Raw genomic sequence first — 22780 nt, forward strand, 5'->3', positions numbered from 1 at the left:
AATTCTGTGCTCCTCTGTTGGATATAGTCGTTTGAAAGATTACATTTAAGGAAAAAGGATGAAAATTGTCTTATGTTTAACACCGATCTGCTTACTTAGTAAGGTACATTGATCAGAAAAGCCAATTCAAATTGACTATACAATAGACACTGAACTCCAATATTTATTATACTTTTATTTGCAACATTCTAATCTTGCCCTACTAAATAAGAACCTGGTTTCATATGAAGCAACCCCTAGTGTTATGAAAACAAGTGCTATTAGATCTCACAACATATTAAATCTGTTACTTTCATTAAGAAAAAAACAGGACAGCCTGTAAGAGACGACCAAGCAATGTAATAAAAAGGGCAGAGGAAAATGTCTGTTAAGATAATACAAAATAAAAGGGTACAACCGCAGAATGTTTGGTATTTTCCCTTGATAAGGCATAGTGAAGAATCCAGAGCACTTTGAACATTCTAAATGCACTAAGCTGAGCCTGATTATTACAGAGAGCTGCAGGTTTCCTGCCTACAGAACACCATGATCCAGTGGTCCTGTTGGAAGAGACTCTTGCAACATTTATTAAAACGTATTTACATTTAAAATAAATATTTTTGGCTTATCTACAGTAGAACTGCAAAACAATAGTGCAAATGAAGACTCCAAAGCTGGATCATGAGCAAGAGTTCTTGATCCCTCAAATAACTAACACTTTACAAAATAAGTATAAAGCATAATTTCCTTTAGCATTCATTCATTGTCTCCGGTGTTCCAAGAGTTATCCTAATAAACCAAGCTTTTCAGATTCACGTCACAACACAATTAAGACTTATCAATGACTAGAGCAAAACTTGGTGAAAGCCCATTGATTCTCATTGAACCAGATGTTTACAAGCTATAGGATAGGTTCAACATCTGCAACCTGGTCTATCAAACCAATGGTGGCCTTTGGTGGTATGACTTACATATAAAGACCTTGTGTCCAACTGCATCACATATACTGTGGGTCTTGTATGAAAATGTATGCACTCACTACTGTAAGTTGCTCTGGATAAGAGCATCAACTAAATTACAAATGCTTATCTTAACAGATATGATTTCCTTCAATTCCCCCCCCCCCACAGAGGTGGAAAACTGGCTTTGTGAGGCAAGTTCACCCAGAAAAGCAGCGACCATACATATGGGTGAATTTTAACATGAGAATGTTGCAATGAGATAAATCAAGATCACACTAGGAGTGATTTGTGAAGTACACTGGAAACATAAAAGTAATCAAGTTAGGCCACTCCTTAAGCACAAGCTTCCAAATGGAAGTGAACCAATACATTCATCGGGAGGTTTCTAATCATCGTGTAATAGAGATTCCTTTTAAAGCATATGATTCATTCCCGGTGTTTGGGAGGGTGGTAGACTCAGGGGACATCACAGCAGCCATTTTACTGTGACTCCTTCCTTCTCAATGAAGCAGGAGGAGACTGAGGTAAAGTAGAAGACTTGGCACTGAAAAAGAAAACACAAAGTTAGACATCTCCCAAAAAATACATTTCTTTATACACTAATAATAACCATCTGCCCAGCATTTTTTTTTTGTTGACAAAACCAATGTGGACCTGTGGAGCACAAACTGGATAAATCTGTTGGACTTTGACACATATCATCACTGAACAGCTACCACAACATGTCAGCTTGAAGCCAAGTTGGAGATCATGCTCACCATTCCAAATAAACATTTTGCATTATTCTGCTAATTAATTCTCAAATCACCCATCTTTCCTTATTATCTCAAATTAAATAAAAATGTATGCTCATAAACGCTGTCTGAGTTTAGTGGCCACATTTCCTGAGTAGCCACCGAGAGCTGTAACCCAAAAACTCTAGTGACTATTTCTAGATGACCAGGTGGCCAAGCCCCTCACAAAACCACCAGCTTTGCCCAATGCCCACCACCTGAACGACTTCCCCGGCAAGTAGCCTAGCAGTTAAGAGCGTTGGGCCAGTAACCACCAGCTATACCTGCTCATTCTGTGCGTGATTTCCTGCAAGCCAGGAATGTCAGTGTTCTGCAACAGCCAGCAAAGAGCCCGGATCTCAATCCCATTGAGCACGTCTGGGACCTCTAATGTTGGACTGTAATAGACTATAGTCTCTTCCTTGAATGATATTGTTATCCACATAGCTCGTCATAAAAAAAACAAACATTTTTATAACATTAAAAGAATCTGCTGATACTTACCAAGTACACCTACAACACTGCCTATTTTCCCAGCATTGTCTGTAAATAAACAAACACAGAAGGAAGGTGACATGCATTTGCAGTGAAGCTGAAATCACCGAAATACGGCATGAAATCAAAGAGAATATCATATAGCTACAACAAAAAGATGAATAGCAACTGGGTGATCACTTACTGTTGGGGTCTGGGGTTGTATGAGTGGCGTCTGGTACACAAAAAAGTGATAGAGAACACACAGATTTAACAATTACTAATACAGCATACGGATGTTGGATAAAACAAATGTAGTGAAAGAATGAGGTGGTGTTAGTGGCATGGCATGCTAGAGAACAAACTGGTGTTACATTTCAACACTTTATTTCCGTGTTACATATATTCAGATCACAATCAATCCTTTGTTTCAGGTGAAGGAGAGTCTGATGGAGAAAAGCCACCATAAACTACCACTGGATGCCGTCCAGATTCCATTTGAATGTATAATTCAAGTGTTAATGGAAGTTTAGACAAATAACTAGGGGAATTTAGTGAGCATACTAGGCTGTGTATACCTCACAGAACCAATGATGATTCTTCACCTCAGCCAGAGACTGACATTAACTTGGTGTTAAGGTCATTCAAAAGCCTCAGACATTAGCCTCAGACTATTACCACAAAGGATCAAAGGTTAGGCTAATACAATGAGTTAAGGTGTGAGGTGACAAAGTGTTGGCATAATATCTTCTCTTTATCAACACTAAAACAAATATGTGAAGGTTATTCAGCTGTACAACAGGCACTCTCTGATCAAATCAAACTTTGTCACGTGCACCGAATACAACAGGTGTAGTAGACCTTACAGTGAAATGCTTACAGGCTCTAACCAATAGCATGTAAAGTTCTGACCCACTGGAATTGTGATAGTGAATTATAAGTGAAATAATCTGTCTGTAAACAATTGTTGGAAAAAATTGTGCCATGCACAAAGTAGATGTCTTAACTGACTTGCCAAAACTATAGTTTGTTAACAAGAAATGTGTGGAGTGGTTGAAAAAAAGCGTTTAAATGACTCCAACCTAAGTGTATGTAAACTTCCGACTTCAACTGTAATTAGGCCACTAACTATTCTTGTCCGGTCTGTCATAACACTTTACTGTTATGATCTCTTAAATGCTTTAATCAGCCAGTGTGGTCCAAGGAGTAGAATGGTGTTGGACCATCACAAATAAAGTGTAAAAAGGGAAAATAAACACCAGAGGTTGCTATGCACAGGCATGCATATGGAGAAAAATAACAATTAGCATGAACATTAACACATGTACCATCTTTTCTTATACACACATTGAGGTGTTTTTGATATAAGTAGAGGTCAATTCCATTAAAAAAGACAGTTTGCCAACACATTGGTATTCTGGTCATAAACACCAAATGATGCAAAATATGAGCTAAAATATTAGGCTAAATTGTGTAAAATAACAAACACTGAAATCAGTCTTACCTTTGCATGTTGGGTAAGGAGCTGACCAGCCTTCTATTTCACAGGTCAGACTGTCTTGTCCCACCATCTCATATCCAGCGTTACACTCATACTTCACAAAAGACTTGTGCGTATAGGGGGGACGGCCTGCAATCCGAACGCCATTCTCAACAACAGGAAGAGGACATGAGACCACTGCAGACGTAAACAAAGAGGTGTCATTAGCTGCTGTTTTGAAGTGAACAACATGACAAAAGTATATTATTTATTGGTTTTAGACTACTTGAAGCAATAAACAATGTTGTTATAATCACACATTTATGAATAATGCAACTAATCATTATCAAATAAATAGGGTAGATTCTATTGAAACCCACTTCCTCTGAGCTCAATGTTGCATCATGGTTTTTAGATTAGGCCTACACATTAAACATGCTTTAGACTGCTTGCTTAGCCTGTCTCATGCACATCTGTGATAATGTTTGATTTTATTAAGCTAGATACTGTGATATTTACACATTTATCTTTCAGAGGTCATCTGGATCATGATTGTATGGTGGAGGAAAAAAGTGGAAGCCAAATAGATTTTATCAGTGTAAGCAACATGTGTCAAACTCATTCCATGGGGGGCTGAATGTCTGCGGGTTCTCCTCCCTTGTACTTGATTGATGAATTAAGGTCACTAGTTAGTAAGGAACTCCCCCTCATCTGCTCGTCTTAATTGAAAGGAGAAACCAGTAGACACTAGGCCCTCCATGGAATGAGTTTGACACCCCTGGTGTAAGCAGTTCATTATTGTTTTGTTAACAATCATACTTAGAAACGGGAAAAAAGGAAAGCTTTCAACATACTTTTACACTCAGGTGGAGCTGGCTGGAATTCTCCATTCTCACGGCAGGTTATGAATTTAGTTCCAACCAGAGTGTAATCCTTCTCACAGTCATATTGCACTACACTTCCATAGTCATACGTATCTTCAGGTGGGACAACAGGCCCACCGTTGACAATGTTTGGGGGCTTTCCACACTTCATCACTGCAGATTAGAGCACAACAGCAGTTATGAAGAGATGATTCAGGCACATGCACAGAACTGTTAATGTTATTTTCACTTGACATGCTCCTTCAGATTACCAACCTTCACATACAGGAAGTCTGCCATCCCAGCCTCCATCCATACAGGTCCTTACACCGCTGCCCACAAGCATATAGCTGAAATATAGAAAGATTAGACAATACGAGACAGTTTTTAGAACTTTGCTTTCAGGTTAGTAAGGGTTACAACAGAGACAGTTCTGATCAAAATAGTAATGACAGATAATACGCCTAAAATTGAAAGACTTTTTGTTAAGCTTTTAGGGAGAGGAAGTTTGATTAAGGCATATTTGGAAAAATCATTAAATTAGGCCAACAAATGGACAGCTTTGTGAAAATGTTGACATGTTAAATCTAAAAAATTAAAATGTAATTACATCTAGGACTCAAGAAAGCACTGACCCAGTGTTACAGGTAGCAACTGCCTTGTCTCCAAACAAGATCCCCTCAGAGAGATTAAACCGGCCGTTCATCACTTCTCCTGGGGTGCCACACGACTTCCCTGAAACAACCAGAGAGAAAACCAGTCAGACTTTCAAAATGACAGAGTGAGAAAGAGTTGAATGTTAGCACAAAACAGATCCGAATTCCAGGCTAGTATTTCAATTAGATTTAAGGATGGGCAATGAATATATCAAGTTTCGAGTGGGTAAGTAAAAACTGGAAATATTTACAAGAATATGGCACAACTTTTCAGAACAAAAATAAATAGACAATTATATTACTTTCGCATGTCAGTTTCACTTCACTCCACACGCCAGCAGTACAGGTGACTGAAGGAGACAGTCCTGTACTGGCATATCCAATTGCACACTGAAAAGTGACTTTTGCACCATCTACAAATGTCTCTTGCGTGATGAAGGCATCTGACAAAACCATGTTTGGCCCTCCTATGGGTTTGGTGCAGTTTTCAGCTGAAAGAGGTAGAGACAAAATTGAGTTAATGTTAATGACCAAGGTGAACAAATGTATGAGAGAACAGTCTTACTACACCGCTCGTGTCGCGCGTGCTGCAAAATACATTTAGAAATCTATATTATTCAATTATTATGCTCGCGTCAACGAGCATCTGCTTTGCCAAGGGCTAAAATAGAAGTCAGTTTTATTTGTGACGCAGATCGCTCTGCAAATCCTGCATCTCCCATCGGTTTATAGAAGCAGATGGCACGTGCCATCTCCTCATTGGTTATACCCACCTGGGTGACTGAAAGACGAACGAGGTCAGTGGCGGTAATGCACCGAATTTATTAAAGTTGCCAATCGCAATATAAAGTCAAGGGAAGAAAAAGCCTGGAAGGAGGAGAGATGACTAGAAACGATTCGGTTGACCGTTTTATGTGTGGATTAATTGGCGGAGTAGAGGACCTTGTGCATTTCAGTTAAAACAACAACTAAATGTTTAAATCCCAGGACAAATTAGCTAGCAACAGCAAGCTAGCTAAATGGGACAAATTTGCTAGCAAGTGCAAGCTAGCCATCTAAATTGCCATAAATATTTAATGCTTTTTGACCTGTCCCCAAATGAATATAATTGGTTCAGTTTGTTTTGATATATTTTAACCTGCGCGTCGTGATCACGGGGGGGGGGGGAAATACATTTATCCACGATGGCGCACGCGTGCAGCCGGATTGGATTCCGTGATAGGTCAGTTAGAATTACACCCTGATGAAGACAGCTTGGCTGTCGAAACGTTGGACATTACATTTTTGCATCTGAGCTCCTGGAGTGTGCGGTTCTCCTTTGTTTACAAGGTCAGTTAGGATCACTTTATTTTAAGAATGTGAAGTGTCAGAATAATAGGAGGGAGAATGATGCATTTCAGCTATTATTTCTTTCATCACATTCCCAGTGGGTCAAAAGTTTATATACACTCAATTAGTATTTGGTAGCATTGCCTTTAAATTGTTTAACTTGGGTCAAACGAGTCAGGTAGCCTTCCACAAGCTTCCCACAATAAATTGGGTGAATTTTGGCTCATTCCTCCTGACAGAACTGGTGTAACAAAGTCAGGTTTGTAGGCCTCCTTGCTCACACACGCTTTTTCAGTTCTGCCCACACATTTTCTATGGGATTGAGGTCAGGGCTTTGTGATGGCCACTCCAATACCTTGACTTTGTTGTCCTTAAGCCATTTTGCCACAACTTTGGAAGTATGCTTGGGTTTATTGTCCATTTGGAAGACCCATTTGCAACCAAGCTTTAACTTCCTTTACTGATGTCTTGAGATGTTGCTTCAATATATCCACATAATTTTCCTCCTCATGATGCCATCTATTTTGTGAAGTTCACCAGTCCCTCCTGCAGCAAGCACCCCCACAACATGATGCTCCCACCCCCGTGCTTCACGGTTGGGATAGTGTTCTTCGGCTTGCAAGCCTCCCCCTGTTTCCTCCAAACATAACGATGGTCATTATGGCCAAACAGTTCTATTTTTGTTTCATCAGACCAGAGGACATTTCTCCAAAAAGTACAATCTTTGTCCCAATGTCCCCTTTTTTTTTAATGGCGGTTTTGGAGCAGTGGCTTCTTCCTTGCAAAGCAGCCTTTTAGGTTATGTCAGTATAGGACTCGTTTTACTGTGGATATAGATACTTTTGTACCTGTTTCCTCCGGCATCTTCACAAGGTCCTTTGCTGTTCTGGGATTGATTTGCACCAAAGTACAATCATCTATAGGACACAGAAGTCGTCTCCTTCCTGAGGGATATGACAGCTGCGTGGCCATGGTGTTTATACTTGCGTACTATTGTTTGTACAGATGAACGTGGTACCTTCAGGCGTTTGGAAATTGCTCCCAAGGATGAACCAGACTTGTGGTCTACATTTTTATTCTTTGAGGTCTTGGCTGATTTATTTTGATTTTCCCATGATGTCAAGCAAAGAGGCACTGAGTTTGAAGGTAGGCCTTGAAATACATCCACAGGTACACCGCCAATTGACTCAAATGATGTCAATTAGCCTATCAGAAGCTTCTAAAGCCATGACACAATTTTCTGGAATTTTCCAAGCTGTTTAAAGGCAGTCAACTTAGTGCATGTAAAGTTCTGACCCACTGGAATTGTGATAGTGAATTATAAGTGAAATAATCTGTCTGTAAACAATTGTTGGAAAAAATTGTGCCATGCACAAAGTAGATGTCTTAACCGACTGGCCAAAACTATAGTTTGTTAACAAGAAATGTGTGGAGTGGTTGAAAAAAAGCGTTTAAATGACTCCAACCTAAGTGTATGTAAACTTCCGACTTCAACTGTAATTAGGCCACTAACTATTCTTGTCCGGTCTGTCATAACACTTTACTGTTATGATCTCTTAAATGCTTTAATCAGCCAGTGTGGTCCAAGGAGTAGAATGGTGTTGGACCATCACAAATAAAGTGTAAAAAGGGAAAATAAACACCAGAGGTTGCTATGCACAGGCATGCATATGGAGAAAAATAACAATTAGCATGAACATTAACACATGTACCATCTTTTCTTATCAAAAACACCTCAATGTGTGTATATGAGTAGAGGTCAATTCCATTAAAAAAGACAGTTTGCCAACACATTGGTATTCTGGTCATAAACACCAAATGATGCAAAATATGAGCTAAAATATTAGGCTAAATTGTGTAAAATAACAAACACTGAAATCAGTCTTACCTTTGCATGTTGGGTAAGGAGCTGACCAGCCTTCTATTTCACAGGTCAGACTGTCTTGTCCCACCATCTCATATCCAGCGTTACACTCATACTTCACAAAAGACTTGTACGTATAGGGGGGACGGCCTGCAATCCGAACGCCATTCTCAACAACAGGAAGAGGACATGAGACCACTGCAGACGTAAACAAAGAGGTGTCATTAGCTGCTGTTTTGAAGTGAACAACATGACAAAAGTATATTATTTATTGGTTTTAGACTACTTGAAGCAATAAACAATGTTGTTATAATCACACATTTATGAATAATGCAACTAATCATTATCAAATAAATAGGGTAGATTCTATTGAAACCCACTTCCTCTGAGCTCAATGTTGCATCATGGTTTTTAGATTAGGCCTACACATTAAACATGCTTTAGACTGCTTGCTTAGCCTGTCTCATGCACATCTGTGATAATGTTTGATTTTATTAAGCTAGATACTGTGATATTTACACATTTATCTTTCAGAGGTCATCTGGATCATGATTGTATGGTGGAGGAAAAAAGTGGAAGCCAAATAGATTTTATCAGTGTAAGCAACATGTGTCAAACTCATTCCATGGGGGGCTGAATGTCTGCGGGTTCTCCTCCCTTGTACTTGATTGATGAATTAAGGTCACTAGTTAGTAAGGAACTCCCCCTCATCTGCGCGTCTTAATTGAAAGGAGAAACCAGTAGACACTAGGCCCTCCATGGAATGAGTTTGACACCCCTGGTGTAAGCAGTTCATTATTGTTTTGTTAACAATCATACTTAGAAACGGGAAAAAAGGAAAGCTTTCAACATACTTTTACACTCAGGTGGAGCTGGCTGGAATTCTCCATTCTCACGGCAGGTTATGAATTTAGTTCCAACCAGAGTGTAATCCTTCTCACAGTCATATTGCACTACACTTCCATAGTCATACGTATCTTCAGGTGGGACAACAGGCCCACCGTTGACAATGTTTGGGGGCTTTCCACACTTCATCACTGCAGATTAGAGCACAACAGCAGTTATGAAGAGATGATTCAGGCACATGCACAGAACTGTTAATGTTATTTTCACTTGACATGCTCCTTCAGATTACCAACCTTCACATACAGGAAGTCTGCCATCCCAGCCTCCATCCATACAGGTCCTTACACCGCTGCCCACAAGCATATAGCTGAAATATAGAAAGATTAGACAATACGAGACAGTTTTTAGAACTTTGCTTTCAGGTTAGTAAGGGTTACAACAGAGACAGTTCTGATCAAAATAGTAATGACAGATAATACGCCTAAAATTGAAAGACTTTTTGTTAAGCTTTTAGGGAGAGGAAGTTTGATTAAGGCATATTTGGAAAAATCATTAAATTAGGCCAACAAATGGACAGCTTTGTGAAAATGTTGACATGTTAAATCTAAAAAATTAAAATGTAATTACATCTAGGACTCAAGAAAGCACTGACCCAGTGTTACAGGTAGCAACTGCCTTGTCTCCAAACAAGATCCCCTCAGAGAGATTAAACCGGCCGTTCATCACTTCTCCTGGGGTGCCACACGACTTCCCTGAAACAACCAGAGAGAAAACCAGTCAGACTTTCAAAATGACAGAGTGAGAAAGAGTTGAATGTTAGCACAAAACAGATCCGAATTCCAGGCTAGTATTTCAATTAGATTTAAGGATGGGCAATGAATATATCAAGTTTCGAGTGGGTAAGTAAAAACTGGAAATATTTACAAGAATATGGCACAACTTTTCAGAACAAAAATAAATAGACAATTATATTACTTTCGCATGTCAGTTTCACTTCACTCCACACGCCAGCAGTACAGGTGACTGAAGGAGACAGTCCTGTACTGGCATATCCAATTGCACACTGAAAAGTGACTTTTGCACCATCTACAAATGTCTCTTGCGTGATGAAGGCATCTGACAAAACCATGTTTGGCCCTCCTATGGGTTTGGTGCAGTTTTCAGCTGAAAGAGGTAGAGACAAAATTGAGTTAATGTTAATGACCAAGGTGAACAAATACAGGAGACAACACTTTGAATTCAACCCACAAACTGTAATAGTGTAAGCGGCAAAGTACCATCTGTAGAAAGAGATGCAAAGACATAGGATTCTGATTCTATACAGAAATGGCCCCACCTTGAACAGTGAGAGCAATCAAGGCCAGCTGGACCATCCATATCGTCAAGGACCAACAGACGTTAGAGGGCTGCATGACGTCTTTTCTGTAACAAGCAGCACACAATTTCCTGGTTTGCTTGTTCTGTACTGTAACGTTTTGCCAGATGCCCACCTAAGCGGATCAACTTCTCACAATATCCACTAGCCGACTAAACTCAACGATTTATGATGAAGCTGAGCAGCGACTAGTGTGCCGATAGGAGAGCTCTGGCGTCACAAAATGAAATTATCAAAAACGACAGATTTCAGCACCCAAATAATAGCATGCATGATTATATGTGACGTCGGGAGTTTCAGTCCACCCACATTAGTCGCCACTCAACTCAATTTTAAATTGTAGCGTTTGATCGGCTAGCTAAATATCCACTTGCCTTAAATCACACTGTTGACAAGGAAATACACATATCACTCACAATAAGGTTAGCTAGCTTCGTTACTGGACTCTGGGACCTAGCTAGCCCAAGAATGTACTCATAAGGAGCCTACAGTAATTCCTTAAAGCCTTTACTGCTTAAAGGAGTAGTTCGCTATTTTAAAGCTTGATGTTAAATGATTCCTCACCCTGAAAGTAGTCCATGGGCCAGGAGAAACTAATCCATGGTTTAGTTCTTTATACAGCCATTACAAACTTCAGCCAACCCTAGATAAAAATCAATGGAAGTGATGGGGGCATGTGAGCATGTTGTGTTATGGCCAAACCACCTTTTAAAAAGGTCCATCAAACCAAATTTAGAGAGTTGACATTTTTCTCATGATCACTTCTATTGATTTTAACTAGCAGTTGCTAAAGTTTGTAATGGTGGTTTAAATACAATTGTACCATGAATTACAGTTTCTCCTGGTCCATAGACATTTTCGCAGGGTAAGGAACCATCTAACCGTTGTAAAATGGTGAACTAGCCAAGGACTTTGCATGTTATTTTCAGAAAGGCCAAATACTACATCAAAATGTAAATCGATTCTAAACTGCGATAACGTTACGGTGCTAAAAACAAAGACCTTTACTTTCATATCACAAATGCAAAATATACACTTAGTTTTAACTGGCTTTATCACATTTGCAGCCGACAGCATTTTATTCAGTTACAACACAGGCGTTAGGAGAATGCTAGAACGCTAATTAGCCTTTTTTGTAAACACATGCTGTTAAATGGAGATATGGTCGTGTGGGGACTCTGACCCTATTAAAAGGTGTGTAGTAATTGAACCTTTTTATTATTTCTAGCTGACATGAAAAATAGTTCAGACTGGTCTCAGACTAGACGTAATAGTATAATCAACGACACTCAAATTAGTATGATGTTACGATTGGTATGGTTACATAAGGTTACTTAAGGCAAGCGTGTTGCGTGTTCGAATCTCATCATGGACAACTTTAGCAGCTTCGCAACTACTTAGTATGTTGGATAACCCTTCCCCTAACCCCGAGAGCTAGCTAACACTAGCATTAACCACCTAACCAACGTTAGCCACAACAAATGGGAATTCGTAACATATGTTTCGCAAAAAATACTGTACCAATTGCAAATGAGTAACATATTGTACGAAACGGATGATGGACGTTCACAATTGAATATATACCATAAGAAAAGTAACATAATACTAAAGAGACTGTCGTAGATTTATGTAAAGAATCATATGAAATCCCCACATTGGATAGCTACGTTCCTTATGTTTTAAAAGCGGTACCGCAAATGGTCACATCGAGCGTCTGGGAAGATACCACATACTGTACTGTCTTTGAAGATACCCTAATCAAAAAGCAATAAAGGTAGGTCGCGTCTATGAATGGGGAAGGACCACCTAGTTAACTAGAAAGCCGGGCAAATTGTAGCTGGATCGTCCAGTTACCGTGTTTGCGTACATGGCACTTTCTAGAATAATTTACAATAATTATCAGCGTTATTTGGAAAAATCTTACCTTACTGTTCAAATGGTCTGTAGGCTTTCTTCACCTAGAAATTATGTCTGCCTGGCTAGGAACTTGACGTTTGTGTTTCACCTGTGTTTGAGGGCAGTGCCCCTCCCTTTCAGGTAGGGCAAGGGGCCGTGTCCTTAATAAAGGGACAGTAATCAAGCAATTTATTTTTTATATATATATATTTTTTAAATGGAACCTTTATTTAACTAGGCAAGTCAGTTAAAAACAAATTATTATTTACAATGAAGGCCAAATCCGGACAACGCTGGGCCAATTGTGCACCGCCCTAGGGGACTCCTAATCATGGCTGGATGTGATGCAGCCTGGATTCGAACCAGGGACTACAGTGACGCCTCTTGCACTGAGATGCTGGTGCCCATTTCAATTTGGGGAGAAAGGGCAGTGGGCACAAAAAGGCATAGTACATAAAAACACAAATAGAAGTGATTGTCAGGGCGGTGGGAGACTCCCCCAACATATGGAAGAAGGTACTCTGGTCAGATGAGAATTGAGCTTTTTGGCCATCAAGGAAAACGCTATGTCTGGCACAAACCCAACACCTCTCATCACCCCGAGAACACCATCCCATATTTTTCATCAGCAGGGTCTGGGAAACTGGTCAGAATTGAAGGAATGATGGATGGCGCTAAATACAGGGAAATTCTTGAGGGAAACCTGTTTCAGTCTTCCAGAGATTTGAGACTGGGACAGAGGTTCACCTTCCAGCAGGACAATGACCCTAAGCATACTGCTAAAGCAACACTTGAGTGGTTTAAGGGGAAACATTTAAATGTCTTGGAATGGCCTAGTCAAAGCCCAAACCTCAATCCAATTGATAATCTGTGGTATGACTTAAAAATTGCTGTACACTAGCAGGAACCCATCCAACTTGAAGGAGCTGTAGCAGTTTTGCCTTGAAGAGTGGGCAAAAATCCAAGTGGCTAGATGTGCCAAGCTTATAGAGACATATCCCAGGAGACTTGCAGCTGTAATTGCTGCAAAAGGTGGCTCTACAAAGTATTAACTTTGGGGGGGTGAATAGTTATGCACGCTCAAGTTTTCTGTTTTTTTTTGTCTGTTTTTGTCTTATTTCTTGTTTGTTTCACAGTAAAAAAAATATTTTGCCTCTTCAAAGTGGTAGGAATGTTGTGTAAATCAAATGACACAAACCCCCCAAAAATCAATTTTAATTCCAGGTTGTAAGGCAACAAAATAGGAAAAATGCCAATGGGGGTGAATACTTTCGCAAGGTACTGTATGTATGAGGCCTAGGCCTACATTGTTTTAGAATATTGTCTGTCATCCAGCAAACAGCATCTAAGTGTTGTTCTGTGACAGTGAAACAATTATTGAACACTATGCCAGCTATTGATGCCAGGTGCTCAGATCTGATAGTGATCCAATCATTAACAAATTAGTACACATCTTCCTTATACCAGGTAAGAACAGTCCAGGTCAACTCAATATGAACTGAAGGATTGGCATGCTGAGCCTCAAAGTGGCAGCATTGTAAAATAATATATGATCACCACTTTGGTATTTAGAAACACAAGTAAACGTGGTGTGTAGAACAATCCTCAGTTTGACTCATGCTGAGTAACATAACCTTTCACCATTTCCTGACACTCCTTTTTGCACTGACACAATCTGTCCAAGATATAGATATGCTTCCAACTACTTGGGGAAAGTATTTGCATCTTTTAGGCATGTTTCCAAGAAGTAAGATACTGCAAATATTCTGGTCTTTTTGTGGTTAACACAATATTGTCACCACTTCCTTCCTCGTGAACAGTTTTGCTATAATCAAACATGTTCTTAAAACAGTTACAGCAAATACATTCCTTACAGAATCTTTTACCAACAGGTACACATATCTGATATGTTAATATACAGTATTCAATAATCTATCACACACTAGACACCACTATGGAAAACTTATGTTGAGGTTATGAGTTTAAAGAATGGGTGGCAACTGGAAGTGGTTTGTCGTTTCTGGGCAACATCTAGAGGGTTTGGCTCTCCATTGTTTTGAGTGTCGACATTGAAAACAGATTCTCATGCTGTGACAATGTCTTATTGTATGACAGAGTTCCTGGGAAGGATAGAATAGAATGTCTTATTGTATGACAGAGTTCCTGGGAAGGATAGAATAACAATCATCATGGAATTGGAAATGGATCCTAATCTCATCACCACGTGACACACAACTCAGTATTTTTCCGTTGTAATAAACTAAATTGTAATAACTTATTCCTTACAGATTATTTCATAAAGTGTCATTTTGACTTAAGCTCTTTCAGTTCCATTTACTTTTCTCTGGCTTTTTCTTGGTGGAAAATATTATCGGTGTCTCTGACCAACATAATAGATAAGGCTTTTATACAGGGCAATAAAAGCTTGATCGAGAAAGTCATCGGACAAGTTAATCAATCACAGGAAGAACATACGCATTATGAATTCCTGAGAAATGCAATAAGTCACCTGACTCATAAAGCAACATTTGTTTATTTTATAATATCATTCACAGTAAGGGAGGAGGCTTCCTGTTTTGCTATCACTATAGATATGGTTTAGATGTAAGGTTCTGTATTTCCTTAGTCAACCTTGTGTTCTGTTTTGTTGTGTTCTTGAACGTAGCCCTGTTTCTTTGTTTTCTTGAACGTAGCCCTGTCTTTCATTTTTGTTCATTGATTTCACCTGTGTTAGTTACTCACCTGGTCTTATCAGCTCCTTATTTAGTTCAGTTCATTCTGTTTGTGCCTTTGTGAGGTATTGTTCGTTTTGACTCTACTAAGCCTTTTCCTAGCTCGTTTGTGAGAACCAGTTAAAGCCTTCAGTCCTAGTTTTGATTCACCTTCCTTTTTGCCTACCTGTGTATGACCATTGCCTGCCTGTCACCATGATTTTTGCCTTCTGCAAAGGTGAAATAGACACCTGTCGCGCTCTGCTTGTGAATCTACACCTTTTCCTCCCTGAGTATTCATTACAGATGATCAATACAGGCAAATGAATAGGCCTACCCTAAGACAAATAATTGATGGAAATGTATGAACAAGACTATGTATTTTGCCGCTAAAATATATGTTAAAATAACACATCCCCCCCCTGCAGACTAGACAGGATCTGGTGGCTGTTGGGTAGGGAATTAGTATCTATCTCAGGTATAAAAAGAAAACTCCCGGCTCCCTGTAAAAAACAATATTACTGAGCAATTAGTTGATTGTGTCATTATGATAAGAAATACAAATGTTTATTTTAGGATTCCATGATATCACTTAAGGTCCTTTCAGAATGTAAGCCATATTGAACATGTAATGTTTCAAACTTCCATAACACAATCATTACTGCCCTCCTGTGGCTAACTAACTCTTCACATTCTCACTGGCACCTATATTTAAACTATTATTTTGTGTCAAGACAATTTAAAATATATTAAATATAATATAATCCTACCTTTAGCCTTTGTATAGGTAAGTAGATACACCTATTTACCTTGATGTAGATAGCCAATTCTATATTTTTAATGTCTCTGAAGGATGTTGTTATATGACGACAATGACAAAGGAGTTAGCTAAAGTACATATATCTGACCAAGGTAAAACAAAGTGGTCAGTTTGCCAAAGGAAACTTTCTGTTGTCATAGAGACTGTTGAATCACACTTGTGTAGGTCTGCACTTGTGCACAAGACACACAGCTGCTATCAGAGTAGCCAGGAAAAGCCAGCGCAGGACCTCATACCAAACAGGCAACACTGCCCATGCCCTGAAAAACAAACAAAAAGTTATGATTGAAAATCGCTCTTTGAAAATGAAATTCCACGTTACATACAGTAGTAGTCTAAAGATTTAATTCCCACAGCTGCATCCACAGTACAATTGTTAAGAGTTCACAGTACATCCTTTATTTGAAAACTGACACCTTCATCTATACCCAGTGGTGGAAAAAGTACCCAAATGGCATACTTGAGTAAAAGTATAGATACCTTAATACAAAGTTCCTCAAGTAAAAGTCACCCAGTAAAATACTACTTGAGTAAAAGTCTGAACGTATTTGGTTTTATATATACTTAAGTATCAAAAGTAAATGTAATTGCTGAAATATACTTAACTATCAAAAGTAAAAATATAAATCATATCAAATTCCTTATATTAAGGAAAGCCAATGGCACCATTTTCTTGTTTTTAAAATGTAGTGATAGCCAGCGGCACACTCCAACACTCAGACATTTTTTTTTTTAAATCATACGCTGACCAACTGGCAAGTGTCTTCACTGACATTTTCAACCTCTCCCTGTCCGACTCTGTAATACCAACATGTTTTAAGCAGACCACCATAGTCCCTGTGCCCAAGAACACTAAGGTTACCTGCCTAAATGACTACCGACCCGTAGCACTCACGTCTGTAGCCATGAAGTGCTTTGAAAGGCTGGTCATGGCTCACAACACCATCATCCATGAAACCTTAGACCCACTCCAATTTGCATACTGCCCCAACAGATCCACAGATGATGCAATCTCTATAGCCCTTTCCCACCTGGACAAAAGGAGCACCTATGTGAGAATGCTATTCATTGACTACAGCTCAGCGTTCAACACCATAGTGCCCTCAAAGCTCATCAATAAGCTAAGGACCCTGGGACTAAACACCTCCCTCTGCAACTGGATCCTGGACTTCCTAATGGGCCGCCACCAGGTGGCTTGGGTAGATAACAACACATCTGCCACGCTGATCCTCAATACAGGTGCCACTCAGGGGTGAGTGCTCAGTCCCCTCCTGTACTCCCTGTTCACTCATGACTGCACGGCCAGGCACGACACCAACACCATTCAATTTGCCGATGACACAACAGTGGTAAGCCTAATCACTGACAACAACAAAACAGCCTATAGGGAGGAGGTCACAGACCTGGCCGTGTGGTGCCAGGACAACAACCTCTCCCTCAACGCGATCAAGACAAAGGAGATGATTGTGGACTACAGGAAAAAGAGGACCGAGCACACCCCCATTCTCATCGACGGGGCTGCAGTGGAGCAGGTTGAGAGCTTCAAGTTCCTTGGTGTCCACATCACCAATAAACTAACATGGTCCAAGCAGACCAAGACAGTCGTGAAGAGGGCACGACAAAACCTATTCCTCCTCAGGAGATTGAAAAGATTTGGCATGGGTACTCAGATCCTCAAAAGGTTTTACAGCTGCATCATCGAGAGCATCCTGACTGGTTGCATCACTGCCTGGTATGGCAACTGCTCGGGCCTCTGACCGCAAGGCACTACAGAGGGTAGACTCCTGAACATCTAGTCAAATGGCTACCCAAACTATTTGCAGTGCCCCCCCCCCCCCCCACTGCTACTCTCTGTTTTCATCTATGCATAGTCACTTTAATAACTCCACCTTAACTCAGCAACAACAAAAAACATCCTCACTGTCAACTGTGTTTATTTTCAGCAAACTTAACATATGCTCATACAAATATTTACACAACAGGAATCAACAATTGAGACATAAACTGAACAAGTTTTCAGACATGTGACTAACAGAAATGGAACAATGTGTCCCTGAACAAAGGGAGGGTCAACATAAAAAGTAACAGTCAGTATTGTGTCTCCTCCTCATGGACTGCACCAGATTTTCCAGTTCTTGCTGTGAGATGTTACCCCACTCTTCCACCAAGGCACCTGCAAGTTCCCGGACATTTCTGGATGGAATGGCCATCACCCCTGTTGAGACAAAACCGCGACTCGTCAGTGAAGAGCACTTTTTGCCAGTCCTGTCTGGTCCAGCGACGGTGGGTTTGTGCCCATAGGCGACGTTGTTGCCGGTGATGTCTGGTGAGGACCTGCCTTACAACAGGCCTACAAGCCTTTTCTCCAGCCTCTCTCAGCCTATTGCGGACAGTCTGAGCACTGATGGAGGGATTGTGCGTTCCTGGTGTAACTCGGGCAGTTGTTGTTGTCATCCTGTACCTGTCCCGCAGGTGTGATATTCGGATGTACCAATCCTGTGCAGGTGTTGTTACATGTGGTCTGCCACTGCGAGGACAATCAGCTGTCCGTCCTGTCTCCCTGTAGCGCTGTCTCAGGCGTCTCACAGTACGGACATTGCAATTTATTGCCCTGGCCACATCTGCAGTCCTCATGCCTCCTTGCAGCATGACTAAGGCACATTCACGCAGATGAGCAGGGACCATGGGTATCTTTCTTTTGTTGTTTTTCAGAGTCAGTAGAAAGGCCTCTTTAGTGTCCTACATTTTCATAACTGTGACCTTAATTGCCTACCGTCAGTAAGCTGTTAGTGTCTTAATGACTGTTCCACGGGTGCATGTTCATTAATTGTTTATGGTTCATTGAAGAAGCATGGGAAACAGTGTTTAAACCCTTTACAATGAAGATCTGTTATTTGGATTTTTACGAATTATCTTTGAAGGACAGGATCCTGAAAAAGGGGCATTTCTTTTTTTGCTGAGTTTAAATGTACAGTCATGGCCAAAAGTTTTGAGAATGACACAAATATTAATTTTCACCAAGTCTGCTGCCTCCGTTTGTATGATGGCAATTTGCATATACTCCAGAATGTTATGAGTGATCAAATGAATTGCAATTCATTGCAAAGTCCCTCTTTGCCATGCAAATGAACTGAATCCCCAAAAAACATTTCCACTGCATTTCCGCCCTGCCACAAAAGGACCAGCTGACATCATGTCTGTAACGAAAGTCGTCGGGAGAAGGAGAGGAGGACCAAAGTGCAGCGTGGTACGTATCCATAATACTTTTAATCAAAAATGAATACACGAACAAAAACAACAAAACGACCAACGAACAGTTCTGACAGGTGCAACAAACACTAACCAGAAAATAACCACCCACAAACACAAGTGGAAAAACAGGATACCTAAGTATGGCTCTCAATCAGAGACAACGATAGACAGCTGCCTCTGATTGAGAACCATACCAGGCCAAACACATAGAAACAGAAACACACCCACATCACACCCTGACCAAACTAAAAATAGAAACATACAAAGCAATCTACGGTAAGGGCATCACAATGTCAGTGATTCTCTCATTAACACAGGTGTGAGTGTTGACGAGGACAAGGCTGGAGATCACTCTGTCATGCTGATTGAGTTCAAATAACAGACTGGAAGCTTCAAAAGGAGGGTGGTGCTTGGAATCATTGTTCTTCCTCTGTCAACCATGGTTACCTGCAAGGAAACACGTGCTGTCATCATTGCTTTGCACAAAAAGGGCTTCACAGGCAAGGATATTGCTGCCAGTAAGATTGCACCTAAATCAACCATTTATCGGATCATCAAGAACTTCAAGGAGAGCGGTTCAATTGTTGTGAAGAAGGCTTCAGGGCGCCCAAGAAAGTCCAGCAAGCGCCAGGACCTTATCCTAAAGTGATTCAGCTGCGGGAACGGGGCACCACCAGTACAGAGCTTGCTCAGGAATGGCAGCAGGCAGGTGTGAGTGCATCTGCACTGCACAGTTAGGCGAAGACTTTGAGGATGGCCTGGTGTCAAGAAGGGCAGCAAAGAAGCCACTTCTCTCCAGGAAAAACATCAGGAACAGACTGATATTCTGCAAAAGGTACAGGGATTGGACTGCTGAGGACTGGGGTAAAGTCATTTTCTCTGATGAATCCCCTTTCCGATTGTTTGGGGCATCTGGAAAAAAGCTTGTCCGGAGAAGAAAAGGTGAGCGCTACCATCAGTCCTGTGTCATGCCAACAGTAAAGGATCCTGAGACCATTCATGTGTGGGGTTGCTTCTCAGCCAAGGGAGTGGGCTCACTCACAATTTTGCCAAAGAACACAGCCATGAATAAAGAATGGTACCAACACATAATCCGAGAGCAACTTCTCCCAACCATCCAGGAACAGTTTGGTAACGAACAATGCCTTTTCCAGCATGATGGAGCACCTTGCCGTAAGGCAAAAGTGATAACTAAGTGGCTCAGGGAACAAAACATCAATATTTTGGGTCCATGGCCAGGAAAATCCTCAGACCTATTGAGAACTTGTGGTCAATCCTCAAGAGGCGGGTGGACAAACAAAACTCGAGTGTTGCTTTAGCAGTTTGCTTAGGGTCATTGTCCTGCTGGAATCAAATCAAATCTCTGGAAGACAAACAGGTTTCCCTCAAGAATTTCCCTGTATTTAGCGCCATCCATCATCCCTTCAATTCTGACCAGTTTCCCAGTCCCTGCTGATGAAAAACATCCCCACAGCATGATGCTGCCACCACCATGCTTCACTGTGGGGATGGTGTTCTCGGGGTGATAAGAGGTGTTGGATTTGTGCCAGACATAGCGTTTTCTTTGATGGCCAAAAAGCTCAGTTTTAGTCTCATCTGACCAGAGTACCTTCTTCCATATGTTTGGGGAGTCTCCCACATGCCTTTGCAACTCCTTCGGGGTTATCTTGGTCTCTTTGTTGCCTCTCTGATTAATGTCCTCCTTGCCTGGTCTGTGAGTTTTGGTGGGCAGCCCTCTCTTGGCAGGTTTGCTGTGGTGCCATATTCTTTCCATTTTTTAATAATGGATTTAATGGTGCTCCATGGGATGTTCAAAGTTTCTGATATTTTTTTATAACCCAACCCTGATCTGTACTTCTCCACAACTTTGTCCCTGACCTGTTTGGAGAGCTCCTTGGTCTTCATGGTGCCACTTGCTTGGTGGCGCACCTTGCTTAGTGGTTTTGCAGATTCTGGGGCCTTTCAGAACAGGTGTATATATACTGAGATCGTGTATATATACTGAGACTTTATTTAACTAAATATGTGACTTCTGAAGGTAATTGGTTGCACCAGATCTTATTTAGGGGCTTCATAGCAAAGGGGGCGAATACATATGATGAATGAACACGATGTACCTGTAATGAACACGATGGGAGACAGAGAGCTGGTTTCAAGCGCAGGGCGCAGCAGGTGTTTATTTGTAAAGGACCACAGGAGGAGGCAGGTAGCAGGGTCCAGGGGCAGGCAGAAGGTGAGACACAGGGAATCCAAAAGGGCAGCAGTACAGGCAGGGAAAAGGCTAATAACGTCATCCGGGAGATCAGACAAGAGGTTGATAACAGGAAATCCGATAGGCTAAAATACAGGCAGGGAATAGGCAAAAACTATCATACACGGGAAGAGTAACTCACGGGGGAAAAACAGCACTCCGAAAGAAGTGTGTCACAAAACTAACAATACCTCACAGTGATGGGGTGCAAAGAACTGAACTAAATAGTGTGTGATAATGACATACAGGTGTGTGAACAGGTGATTAGAATTCAGGTGATTGGGATCTGGAGAGTGAGCTGCGTTCAGGGGATCTATGTGTTTGAGGGTGTGAGTTGGAAAGTGGGCTGGAAAGTGAGCTGCGTTCAGGGGATCTATGTGTTTGAGAGTGTGAGTTGGAAAGTGGGCTGGAAAGTGAGCTGCGTTCAGGGGATCTATGTGTTTGAGGGTGTGAGTTGGAAGCAGATGGTTTTCTTTGAAAAACTAATTTTTGTGCAATTTCTAGCTAGCTACTATTTGAAACTGTGACATGTGTCAGCCTGTTTTCACTGTCTGTCCTCGTGCATTTGTTATTTATGCGTGCCTCCAAAATAAATGTCCCACAAGCGGTGGGAGTTAAATCATTACTCAAAGAGAGTATTCATTAGGATTTTAATTTGAATAACAAATATGTTTTTTTCAAAACTTTACTATCGCAAATTCTTTATGTGATCTGAGCATGATTCCACAGGCCGTATTGAATCAGTTCGCAGGCCGCATACGGCCCCCGGGTCGGTCTTTGCCCAGGCCTGGTCTACACCTATGCAACCTTTCACAGCACTGTGCCTCTCTGGAAACATTCACTACACTGCAGTCAAACAACGTACCACATTTGACCACAAGGGGAAGTCTAACTGCACATGACATGTTAGTTTTAATGTTACATGCACAAGTACAGTGAAATGCCTTTCTTGCTAGCTTTAACCTCAATGCAGTAATCAATAACAATGTAATACTAAAAATAACAAGGTCGAACAAAAACACACAAGATATAAAAATAAGAACACGATAAAGTAAGCATACGATAGTAAAGTTTTGAAAAAAACATATTTGTTATTCAAATTAAAATCCCAATGAATAATCTCTTTGAGTAATGATTTAACTCCCACCGCTTGTGGGACATTTATTTTGAAGGCACGCATAAATAACAAATGCACGAGGACAGACAGTGAAAACAGGCTGACACATGTCACAGTTTCAAATAGTAGCTA

The 22780-nt window shown here is 40.8% G+C and overlaps 1 protein-coding gene across 1 annotated transcript; it reads right to left on the minus strand.

The window, feature by feature from the left end:
* Positions 1 to 166: 166 nt before the first annotated feature.
* On the minus strand, positions 167 to 10644 carry LOC120058896 (membrane cofactor protein-like). The gene is made up of 14 exons (XM_039007640.1): positions 10563 to 10644; positions 10202 to 10390; positions 9879 to 9978; positions 9520 to 9593; positions 9235 to 9417; positions 8405 to 8578; positions 5490 to 5678; positions 5167 to 5266; positions 4808 to 4881; positions 4523 to 4705; positions 3693 to 3866; positions 2394 to 2423; positions 2219 to 2257; positions 167 to 1485 (listed from the first exon to the last, which is right to left on the minus strand). The coding sequence occupies exons 1-14, from the start codon at positions 10636 to 10638 to the stop codon at positions 1442 to 1444; spliced, it is 1629 nt and encodes a 542-aa protein (XP_038863568.1). The 5' UTR covers positions 10639 to 10644; the 3' UTR covers positions 167 to 1441.
* Positions 10645 to 22780: the final 12136 nt, after the last annotated feature.

Source organism: Salvelinus namaycush, chromosome 14 (genome assembly GCF_016432855.1).
Source record: "Salvelinus namaycush isolate Seneca chromosome 14, SaNama_1.0, whole genome shotgun sequence".
Taxonomy (NCBI): Eukaryota; Metazoa; Chordata; class Actinopteri; order Salmoniformes; family Salmonidae; genus Salvelinus; species Salvelinus namaycush.

What these genes read in the sequence shown, in the direction of transcription:
- LOC120058896 (XM_039007640.1), bottom strand. Translation starts at nt 10,638, where the DNA reads ATGCAGCCCTCTAACGTCTGTTGGTCCTTGACGATATGGATGGTCCAG. An exon ending in AGTGAAACTGACATGCGAAA is followed by an intron (nt 5,267 to 5,489) that starts GTAATATAATTG and finishes TGGTTGTTTCAG; the next exon opens with GGAAGTCGTGTGGCACCCCA. An exon ending in GTTGCTACCTGTAACACTGG is followed by an intron (nt 4,882 to 5,166) that starts GTCAGTGCTTTC and finishes TCTATATTTCAG; the next exon opens with CTATATGCTTGTGGGCAGCG.